Consider the following 12,000-nt stretch of genomic DNA (forward strand, 5'->3'; position numbering starts at 1 on the left):
CTTATGATAACAATATAACACTTGTTATCATAAGCTTTTTTCACATTTTCAGCTAATGTTGTGTAGCGGGATTTGTTTATTATTCAAGCCTTTTGAGGAGTATCAAATTTCATTAAATATTTGACATTTGCCATCACAACCCGTTAGACCGAAGGCTGAAAGCCAAATGATTTGATTACGTGTAATAACTCGATGGACCACTGATGGAAATTCATTTGAACGCTCCTCGCGTCTCACGGAATGTGAGAGGTGTCGACGTTTTATGTCACGCACCCGTTAGGATCCTATCCATTACGCAAATATTCAATCGCATGCATCTGCCTGTTACATGACACGAGTGATCCAAGTGAGCAGCCCTCAACACGCAAAATACGTCCGATTCCATATTTTAAAAGAGCGATCACTTGATAGTTGGAGACCCAACCAGCCAAATACATATTGTGTTTTACAACAGTACTAGTCCCCAAGAGTATTTATAAATTCCACATGTACCACTGAAAATAGACAAGCACGCAGTCTCCGTTGCCAAAATGTGAAGCGGGTTGCGAGCGTCACAGTGAATGGGAACGAGTTGAATGGAAAGCCGTCCTTGATAAAGCAAATAGATGGCGGCTTAATGTGGCCAAGTACACAATCCAGACTTGGATATTTATTGATTTATATTTATATTGGAAGCCAGGAAGATTTCAACCTGACAGCCGTTGCGCTTTCTGAATGCTGTCTGACAGACGAACAGAGTTGGAGTGCGTGTGCTGTATGTACGAGAAGGAGCGTTAAAATATTCACTCGCTTCTGTGTGACCGGATACATTTTTTATCAGCATGCATTGGGGGAAAAAATGGGAGCATTTTTTCTTTAAAAAAAAAAGATTAAACCTTTTTTTTAAACCTGTGACATCTCAAAGAGACAGCAACATTTTTTATATTTGGTCCAAAGAGTGGAATATTTTAGCATAAAAAGACAATTATTCTTGGCCACAAAAAGTATTTTGGCAAAAAGGTATAATGCCTGAGAAAAAAAATCGACTTTAGCACAAAAAGGTCATATTTTGGCACATACAATGCAAAGTTTTGGAATTAGGAATTATGGAATGGAAAATGGACTTCAAACGGATGCAGGAATTGACCGACAAAAAAATGCTACTGCGCATTGAATCATCATTATCTACAATATACATATACTTAAGACGCACTTCTAAATAACGGTGTACTGCACTGTAAATGTGAGGCGGCCCAGTAGTCGACTGGTTAGCACGTCGGCTTCACAGTGCAGAGGTACCGGGTTCGATTCCAGCTCCGGCCTCCCTGTGTGGAGTTTGCATGTTCTCCCCGGGCCTGCGTGGGTTTTCTCCGGGTGCTCCGGTTTCCTCCCACATTCCAAAAATATGCATGGCAGGCTGATTGAACCCCCTAAATTGTCCCCAGGTGTGAGTGTGAGCGCGGATGGTTTTTTTGTCACTTTGTGCCCCTGCGATTGGCTGGCCACCGGTTCAGGGTGTCCCCCGCCTACTGCCCGAAGACCGCTGGGATGGGCTCCAGCACCCCAGCGGCCCTTGTGAGGATCAAGCGGTTAGGAAGATGAATGAATGAATGAATGAATGCACTGTAAATGTATCAAAATATGCATGTGCAGTAAAGATTTCTTCTGAATGTATCGCCACAGTATCGGTATTTTCGATACTCGGAATTCAAGTAACTGGATTTGGACTCAGGTGCAAAAAAAAAAAAAAAGATGATCGGGCCATGCATATAGTTAAACATTGCTCAAATGATATATAATATATCACACGTACACAATTATACCCATTCGTTACTTTTTTGTTGTTGTACGGCTTTCAGGAGTCCACGTCCTGGTGAAAAGAAGAAGAATTCCCCTTCCTCCCCCCAGAGGTTTTGCTATGTTTAGCTTGTTTCCGCCGCGTCTTGTCACTCCAGCTCGCCTCTCCGCTATCTAAATATGGAAACTAAACCCCCGGCGCAATTCAATCTCCCAGCATCCCCTTTGCGCAGGAAGCTCCACACGAGGTGCAGCGATGCGTGCGCGACTGCGCGAGGCCTTACGTAGGGAACGGAATTCCAGAATGGACACACAATGCTAAAGGACAAATAACCGCAAAGGAGAGCGCAGGCTAGAGGACACCCGCTGGGCTCACTCGGGCGTCACAGCGAGCGTCTGTGGCGACACACGAGAAGACGGCCTGTAACTCAATTGTGCTCTCTCTCGTCAGCCATCTAATCACCTCAAATGCACACACACAGTCTGCAGCATGACTGATCGGGCAGCCGTACAAAAAGAGTACAAAAAGTACAAATAGTGACAAAAATGAAATGTGACCAGAAAATTTAATTTTAGCACAAAAATGCAACAGGCGCATCTAAAGAAATGTTCATAATGGACAAATTCCCAGGGTGCGTAAGGAAGTTCTAGAATTAGTTCCTGTGGTCTCAAATGTGTTGTCTTAATAATATGAAGAATAATAATCTTTGCGGATGAACCTCCCCAATGTGGAGAAGAAGCGAAACAAAATGAAAGTTACCTCCAGACATCAATGGCCTTTGTGATGAATACTCTGGCATCCCTTCACTGGCTCCCCATTCATTTTAGAGTTATTTTCAAGATCTTCCTCTTTGTTTTCAAATCTCTGAATAATCTCGCGCCACCTTACCTATCTGAGCTCATCCGCCCAAATTATAATGATACCTCCGGAAGAATATCAATTATAATCGTTGTAATTCTATAATCATAGAAACCTAGAAAAAAGGAACTCCTGGAAGTTGGTGGAGAGCGCGCCAAAGAATGACGTTTGAAACCTGTCTGAATTTCAACCAACCAAGAACCGTGTCGGAGTCAAAGCGCACCGATGACGGTCGGAACTGTAAGTCGTGAATTCCACGACTCACGCATGCACCTCAGGCTACTTCCACAGCGCCCTCCCCCCCCCTCTTTCAATCATCACATATACGTTGGGAACCATCAGAGTGAAACATGGAGGCGGGAGCAGAGAGGAAAGCACTCTGAGGGGATGAAGTGTGACTGAGAACTCCCGGTGATGGAAGCGTGACCACAAAAAGGGTGTGTTTCGTTCAAGGCAAAAGCACAAAAAAAAAAAAAAAAAAAATCATAATCACAGAAATCAATGCTTTGGCCTTGGCCATTAAAAATACAATGGTTGACCACAAAATGTTTTACTTCAGAAATTGGTGACCAAATAAGCTCCATTTTGCTATTAAAAATGAGATGATATGACAAGTGGCCGCCATCTTTGAAATTTTCTCCAAAAAAAACAAAAACAAAAAACATGAAATGGGCACTTCAAATACTTCTAAAATTCCTCATAACAAAAAAAAAATCACAAACACCACACGACCCACACTGCTTTTCTCACCAATCATCTTCCACGTGCGCTAGTGAAGTCACGATTTTAGGTCAAGTTTCGGCGTTTCAAAAATTATGCTAAAATTGACCCGTTAGTTTCTCTGAATTTTAGCCTGCCCGAAAAATTTACAGATATTTTTGCAGAATTTTTTCAGCCAGTTCTGTGTCCCTGGGTTCCTTGAATAGAAGACAAAATGTGAAAGGTTGAGGCGAACAAAAACATTCCTCAAAAGGGCAGACAAAAAGCTCGCGAAAGCCTTTCAGCCATTTTCTGAATTTTTCTGCGTTTGTACTCAGGTCAAAAATGGCCTTTTCAACCAGATTTTGCAATTCGACAGATTTCTTGCGGAAATCCTGTTCCTGAGAAGTTTCACTTTTAAAAATGCAGCATGACTGCAAAATGTTTTATTTGCCATTCAAAATAAAATTCAAAGTAGTTGACCACAAAATGTCACCTTTGGGCATTTTCTCATATGAAAATGCAATGTTTGGCAACAAAAAATGTGTTGCTGCTATAAAGAATAGTGAGTAATATCATTTCGTATTTGCTCAAACTGGCTTGAAGGATTCATCCTGGAACATCTTTAAAATGCAAACAATCTTATCCTCCAAGTAAATCCATGTCAGCTCGGATAGGAAAGGAGATTTCCTATGCAGAATCCAAAGAGAGCCATATCCATATCTTGCTGCATGGGCCGCCATGTGAGCAACAGGCACCTCAAGTGGTGAGAAGATGTACTGTACTTCTCCGTTTGCTCACAGTGAGTGGGTGACTGAAACCCACTCTGGCTCGTCTATTATTAGAGCTCGGTAGAGGGCCATCAGAGTCCCGGAGGGCCAGCACGTGGACTCCTCGAACGCCCCCGCCTCCCCCCATCCCTAACGGCGCCCACACCATCAACACCCACCACTGTTCTCCCTTCTCTTGTGATCTCCACTTGCCTCCAGTTCACTATCTCTTTCTCTCACCACTTCTCACTCACCCAGCACATGCCTTCACATGCGCCAGAGAAGTGCCCGGAAGAGCGGGAGGAGGAGGAGGAGGAGGAGGAGGAGGACGATGAGGGGTAGAGTGGATATTCCAGATAACATTCCGAACCGGTGCCTAGAGTGGAGCTACGTTTAATATCGGAGCACATAAAGACGAGCATTGACCTCTTGTCCAGCCAATGGCAGGTCACATTCAGCCAATTGGTTCGAAACATTCAACATGATGCATCTCCACCATGAGGAGTGAGGCTTACCGCAGCCTCTAGCTTGAGCAAGAGAAAATGTTGCTCAAGGACGACATGTGCGCCGCGTGATTTGACAGAGAATGCCCTCGTTCGAAAACACAAGCTGACTGGGGCCGTGACTCTCCTCTGATTTGGCCGACAGATCTAAGCGTGATGCGGCACAACTCAATTCCACACGCCCATCTCCTTGTTTTACGTGAGGAAGGCCAGCCGTCGCCAAGTTGGGAAAATACAATTTGCATGATTGTGTTTTATAGTCAAACTAAACCATACGTATTTTCAATTTCATTTGTAAATGAAATACTGGAGCTTGAGGTCAACAATTTTAGGGGGGGGGGCACCAGGGCTATTCATCACTTGAATGAGAGGTCTTCAGCTGCAGCCTCTGAGCTTTGGATGCCAACTGCAAGCTCCCATTCATAAGGTAACAAGAGCGGCCACCTCTCCGAGGCAGCGGTATGTTGTCCTCACTCTTTGCCATTCCGACCCCACCGGCAGCTGTCCCAAGCTGCCACTCCTGAAGCAAGACAATGACCGTTGGGCCAGGGGGCTACCGAGGCTCCAAAGTGGAGCTGGAGACCTCTCGTTCAAGTGATGAACAGACCTGGTGAGCAGTGCAGAAGCTCGCAAAAGTTTTTACCCAAAACTTCACAATTTCTCCCATTAGAACATGTGAAATTGTAAATTTGTTTTAGTATTGCTGTAAAACACAACTAACTACATGAACTGTGTAGTTTGTATTGAAAATTGATACACTTAAGTTGAAGGGAGGATCTGAGCAACCGAAAAATGCGTAGCTGCCCGCCTGACACGTGTGAGGACAAATAAAATATAGTCAATGACACGGCACCTATCAGAACATGCAAACTCTACACAAATCTGAACCTTGAAACTCAGAACTGTGTGCCAGACAGCCTAATCACTAATAACTGATAAAATAATCAGTGAAAGTAGAGACAAGATGAAATGTCAGCGCTTCAGTTACAGCTCGAAAGCTCAAAATTTGTGAGATCTCTGTGCAGCAGATGCCGTGAGGTAGTGACATGACGTTCAGAGTTGGACGCGGGCGATACAAGTCTCGCCTGCTCACCAGGCCACTATTAGTGACTTGCCATTGGTGGGAATAACAGTAGCTGCTGGTGTCAATCAAAATGGCTTTTTTGTAATGACCTCCTCTTGGCTCGCTCCATTCATGGCATCCTCCCACTCCTGCAGCCACATGCCATGCAGTGACAGAATTAGGCCGACAACGCCCCTCCCCCCCAACCACCACACACACACACACTCACACTTATCGTGTTACTTTAATGACATCATATTTATGAAACTAAAAATATTCATTGAAGACCTAAAAGTGTCACTGCATGTTTGTCCATGCAGTCTATATCTGATATTGACTGACGACCACGCTACTATTTGTCAATGTGCTCAGTATTTGACGGGCGCCCAGTCCATTAATTGTGTTAATGCCAATTGTTAGTCTAAAATCTACCGTACGATTTGCTGTGAAGAAGAAAAAAAGATGGATTTTTGTTGTGCTGCAGCAGGCAGACTTACGCCACACACTGGTCAGCACCACCATCTAGTGGCTAAGACTAGTAATGCATTCACCATGACATTCATCGGAATTTGACAATTTTATGCAAATTAAGTCGTAGTGTTGTCAGAAAAGTTAATAAGAGTAGCCGAATTTTGCCTGAAGTATATATTTTTTACAATAATAAAGTTAAAATACTGTGAGAAAAAGAGTAAAGTCATAATATGGCAAAGAAATTGAGTTGGATGAAAGAAGAGCCATTGTAGTGCAAGTAACATTGTCAATAAAATTGTAATTTGTTAGAAAATAGTAATTATATCAAAGGTCTGAGAGAGAAAAGTCTTATTTTATACAAGAATAAATAAAATACAGTTAAAAAGGTCTGATTTGTCCCGAGCTAATGGTAATGTGAGAAAAATCACAACTTGTCAGCACTGAACATTTTATGAGAAATAAGTAATGTTGTGAGAGGTTGGAATTTTTCAAAAGTAGCTGTAAGTGCAAAAAAAAAGAAAAAAAGCACCTGAATGTCTGGTGTGTGCGTCTGGTGAGGGTGTGGCACTCGGGGATGGATATCAGTCAGGTGAGGCGAGGGATTTGCCGTGGCCCGCCGGCTACGCTGCTCCAGGGTGTCCCGGTACGATTTGGTGTCAAAGTTGGTCTTCCATAACATCACCTGGTTGACAGACAAAATACAGTGCAGTACTGACAATGCTAAGTACAGTACAGTGGTACTGTTACACCCGCGCTGCAAGAAGGAGAGATACCGACGCTCGTTCCTACCGACTGCTGTCAGGCTGATGAATAAAAAATAACAATCATAATAATAATAATAATTAAATGATGTGAAGGAAAATTGTAAATAGTACTGCGATTTATCCATTTTGTGTTCATATTGCATTTAATTTAAAGATGTTTGTTGTTTTTTTTCTCTTTCTTCTTTCTTCTGTCTACATACATTCTTGCTGCTGGAGGCTGTAAATTTCCCCAGTGTGGGACGAATAAAGGATATCTTATCTTATTAGTACTGCAATGATGAACCCGACTTTGAATGCAATTCACCGCGTCTTGGTGGCTAGCTTCTCGTAGCTCGACGATGTTTGGTTCCGCTGAGTGCGTGTCAGTCACCCCCGGACCGACCTGGGAGGGCGCACAATTCATCACGTTAACACTTCTCTTTTTTTCTTTTACCATGAGATGGGGGTCATGTGTAAAAAAAAAAAGAAAAAAAAAAGCACCTGAATGTCTGGTGTGTGCGTCTGGTGAGGGTGGGGCACTCGGGGATGGATATCAGTCAGGTGAGGCGAGGGATTTGCCGTGGCCCGCCGGCTATGCTGTTCCAGGATCTCCCGGTACGATTTGGTGTCAAAGTTGGTCTTCCATAACATCACCTGGTTGACAGACAAAATACAGTACAGTACTGACAATGCTAAGTACAGTACAGTGGTACCTCGACTTGCGAGTGACCCAACGTGTGATATGAGCCAAAGTTTAGCAGAGATTTTCAATTAAATATTTGAACCAAAGTATTGATATGTACGTATGGTAACAGAAAACAATACGTTATATCAAAATATTGATATTTTATGCCAGTTATATTGACAGCGTGTCATATCATAATGTATGGATATATGATGCTTGTGTGTCAATATGGTATCGCAACAGATAATAGTAGTATGGATCACAATATTGGTATTTGATGCCAGTGTGACTGTTTTGTAAAAGAAAATGATATTATATTGATGCAGTATTGATGTGTTTGTCAATGCTTTTGTCTATTTTGCGTACTGTATCTGTATTAAAACCCACCAACCTGGGAATCGACACCCCCAGAAGCAAAGAGCTCTCCGGCCCGAGAAAAGGCCACAGTGAGGACGGCGCCCTGAAAAGAACCACCATAATTTGAAAAAAAAAAACTTTGATCACTTTATTCTCCAATATTACCATGATTAGCCACTTTCTTGTAACGTTGCGTCCCCACCATCCCCCACATAAAAAATAAATAAAGTTACCAAAAAATTGCACTAAAATACTGCACCTTGTGTCCATGCAGCGTGTAGATGAGGCGTCCTTCAAGCAGGTCAAGGATTTTAATTGTGCCGTCGCTGGAGCCGCTGATCAGGTAGTTATCGGATGGGTGGAAGGAGAAGCTGTTGACGCCAGCGCTGTGGACTACATCGCAAACGTCAGAGAAAATCAACAATGCCGTCGAGCTTCTTCTGCGGCTGCTTGACTACCTCGATAATGCTGGATGAGCTTATTGGTGCGTATGTCCCAGATTTGAAGGGTGCTATCCGCCCCCGACGAGGCGATACACGTGCCTCTTGAATTGAAGTCCACATAGGTCGCGGATCTGAAATGTGGAAGATTGTGGAGAAAAGCGAAAAAAATACGGCAGGATCCTGAAAATGTGTGTGTGTGTTTTTTTTTTTTACCCGCGGTAATCAGTGAAGCAGTTGATACAGTTTTTGCTGGATGTGTCCCACAACCTGACGGTGCGATCATCCCCGCAGGACACCACAAGGCGACTGTCCGGAGAAAACCTATTCGGTACAAAGGCTCCATCAGGTTCTATTTTATAAAATTATACCAAGATTGTCAAAGTTCGAAAGGTGATAAGGAACAAACTGACCGTAGCCCATTTACTTAAGCATCCAGACCTTACCAATCAATCTGAGAACTACTCACTGAAGGTTTTCAAGATTGCAAATGATTATTATGTGAAAACATTTGTCCTTGGAAATTTAATTTGAAAATGTAAGTCTTAGTTCTATCATATAAAATTATATTAAGATTGTCAAAGTTCGAAAGGTGAAAAGGAACAAATTGACACTAGGAAATTTACGTAAGCATCCAGACCTTAACAACCGATCTTATACCGTACGCGTACTGTTGCGTAGGCCTGGTTGGGGAAACACCGCCTATGCGAAAGATCACGTACCTAGCGCAGCGTACCCAGTTGGTGTGCTGGTTGAGCGAGTAGATGAAGCAGCGCCGGCTGACGCTCCAGACCTTCACTGATTTATCGTCGGATGCCGTCACCAGCCTCATGGCGTCGTGGGAGAACGCCACGCTGCGCACCGCCGCTGTATGCGCCTTGAACACCGTCGACTCCCCCTTTCTGAAACAAAACGCGTGATTTGAAAAAAAAAAAGCCACAATTTTAATACAGCACAGTCCAAGAGCTCCCTCTTTTTTTCTTTATATTATCTTAAAATATTATGGCAGCCATTGTCTGCCAAGGTCTTACTTGGATGAAACACAAAAACCAAAGCTATCAACAAAGACTACAGAAATCAGAGAATAATTACTGTCGAGAGTAACTTTTTATTTGGAATATTACGACTTTTGACGAGAGCTAAAGAAAGACAACACATAAGACAAATACAGTTGTATTATTCCATGCATTTTATTTCTTTATTTTTTAACACTAAAATTGGCAGATCATGTGGATTTTTTTTTTTTGCATGCCAGGTTGCGAAGGCCCAATTTTAAAATGGACCGGATGGTAGGTTCTGAGCGACTTACAAGGAAGGCTTCCACAGTCTCACCATCCTGTCCTTGGATGAGGTCGCCACCAGATTGCCGACAGGGCAAAACTGCACTCCTGTGATGGTGTCCTGATGGTTGACAAAGCGCAAGGACCTCCCTTTGGTCGATAGGTTCCAGATCATTAGGCTCTTATCCACAGAACCTGATGCTGAAGGGAAAAAAAGAACACAGAATCACTTCCCCTCATAATTTAAAGTTTCACCATCTTTTTTTTTCATATTCATTTTTTCTTTTTGTGGCTTCGAGACAGTCGTTCAAAGTGTGTCTCAGCTGATGTGCACTTTTTACACTAACAGCATGGAAGAGGGGAAGTTATTTTACAAAAGCACAGTCAATTTTGACAATTTATCCAACCCCACTAAGAAACCAATATCAACTCAATCATTTTCATGTTGTTTTTCATGTGACAAGAAAGTATATTTTGCTTACAGTAAATAGCACCTTGGACAGTGAGGACTCAAAACGTTTATTTACATGGTTCAAACACATAAAACATTACACAAGTCATAGATCAGGACACGAGCCCCGAGGACCATCTCACAAGTGGGGAAACTACCCTCCACGAGGTTTCAGACAGCTGGGGGCACCAACATCCTGGGCAGTTGGTGGGTTGATTTGGTGACCGTAACAGTAGCAATACAAAACATGTCCGCTAAATTAAAACTTTACTTTGCTGTCCGATACAAAAATTTTAATGGTTAACTAGAACCTCGATTTTCGTATGGCCTACTTTTCGTACGATGCGATTTTTAAACTTTTTTTCCACCAAAACCTTGTTTCACTTTACATACATATGCTTGCAAGTAAGGTGGAGTCGGTGCGGACATTGTTAAACTGTTGACACGTTCAACGGTTTGTTATTAAGGACTGTGTTAAAATACATATTTTGAGATGGTCGACATTTTTCTCACAATAAAAGCATCACATTATCGGTAGCGATTTGTTTCTATTACATTTCGACTATTTCTGTTGGAAGTTGATGACAGTAAAACAGTTTTATGGTGACTATTTTTGAGTAATGTAATTGACATTTGCTTCTTGTATAAGTCATCGGTAAGTCCCATAACGAGGTGCAATGATAACACCGATAAATATGGTTGCTTACCGAGTAATTTGGAGTTTGGACTGAAATGTACGCAGGTGACGGTATTCTTGTGGCCTTTGAGCAGCCTCTCCATGCAGGGGTCATCCTGTATTGACAACAGAGACGCATTTGAAAGTTTTTTTCCACTTATATTTAATGTCGTGAGCTCAAACGTTTGCTCATAAATGCAGGAAGTTGGGAGTGTTTTGACACTTCTACTTAGCAAATCCTCGTTGCAGACATTGCATATTCAGGTTCTCTTAGCCCACACAGCTACTTTTCCCGAGTCTTATTCGTCTAAAACAACAACATTTACTCACCAGCACAGAGGCCATTTCGGGTCTTTTTGCGTCATTCGATGCTAAAGTTGACTCACATGAACGTGTTCTCCATTATACTCAAAAATAGCGCCTTTGGGGAAGTATCTAGACCTGAGAAGTCAAGCACGGATAAAAAGATGGCCAACTCCACTAGCTCCAATCGACAATCTACTAAATAGACAATGCGTTCACTTGTGTTTAGTGTACTGAGTTTTCCCAATGCCCTCTATTTGGTGCCAATTGATCAAGCTAAAACCACAGCAGCAAGAATGGTAACGTTACGTTCGTGTAAAAAATGTCAAAAGCGATTAAGTCTCATTCAACGACATGTATACTGGCAATTGGTATTTGTAAATAAATGACGACATGAGTTGTTCTCCAGCTAAAAATGTGTGAAAGTGATGTATTCCATCGTCACCGGTGCCATGACGTAAAGCGTCGTCCGGCAGCTAAGCAGCCACGCCACCTGCAGGGTCGATGTCTCCAATTGGCTCAGAAGGTTGACACTGTCCAATCAGCGCAATCACCCTGTTTGAACACTGGCTAAATTGTAAAACCGTGACAAGTTAAACCCGTAGAAGAAAAGCAGCAATATCGGCTACGTTGTTGTAGAAATGACATGCATATAGGTAATTGACACGTGTGAATGAATGATGACATGAGTTAAAACTGATGAAAATTATGTTTTCCCCACGTCAACGGAGTCATGAAGTCAGAGTTTTTCTTAAGCCAATGGCGACGAAGAAGCAGAGTCGAAGTGGACGATTGGCTCAAAATCGACCTACCGTGTCCAGGTTCTATATAAACATCTGTGATTGGCCTAATTGATTGGCCACTATCCAATCAGCGCGCTCACTAGAGAGACCTTGCAGATTCAATTCGGCTTGAAACAGTTGT

The 12,000-nt window shown here is 42.6% G+C and overlaps 1 protein-coding gene across 4 annotated transcripts in view; it reads right to left on the bottom strand.

The window, feature by feature from the left end:
• Positions 1–11,694, bottom strand: part of poc1b (POC1 centriolar protein B) — a 28,208-nt gene extending 16,514 nt beyond the window's left edge. Inside the window, exons 1-11 of one of the 4 annotated variants that reach the window (XM_052061236.1) lie at positions 11,570–11,694; positions 11,104–11,214; positions 10,805–10,889; positions 9,676–9,847; positions 9,089–9,268; positions 8,583–8,690; positions 8,385–8,500; positions 8,186–8,319; positions 7,961–8,029; positions 7,386–7,538; positions 7,210–7,287 (exon numbers count right to left, since the gene is read on the bottom strand). In XM_052061236.1, the coding sequence (XP_051917196.1) occupies positions 7,210–7,287; positions 7,386–7,538; positions 7,961–8,029; positions 8,186–8,319; positions 8,385–8,500; positions 8,583–8,690; positions 9,089–9,268; positions 9,676–9,847; positions 10,805–10,889; positions 11,104–11,118 (1,110 nt within the window). In that variant the 5' untranslated portion in view covers positions 11,119–11,214; positions 11,570–11,694. Of the gene's footprint in view, positions 1–6,490; positions 6,824–7,209; positions 7,288–7,385; positions 7,539–7,960; positions 8,030–8,185; positions 8,320–8,384; positions 8,501–8,582; positions 8,691–9,088; positions 9,269–9,675; positions 9,848–10,804; positions 10,890–11,103 lie in introns of those variants that run through there. The other 3 variants (XM_052061235.1, XM_052061238.1, XM_052061237.1) reach the window with 3 other exon arrangements.
• Positions 11,695–12,000: the final 306 nt, after the last annotated feature.

The sequence above is a fragment of the Hippocampus zosterae genome, chromosome 3 (genome assembly GCF_025434085.1).
Source record: "Hippocampus zosterae strain Florida chromosome 3, ASM2543408v3, whole genome shotgun sequence".
In the NCBI taxonomy this organism is placed as follows: Eukaryota; Metazoa; Chordata; class Actinopteri; order Syngnathiformes; family Syngnathidae; genus Hippocampus; species Hippocampus zosterae.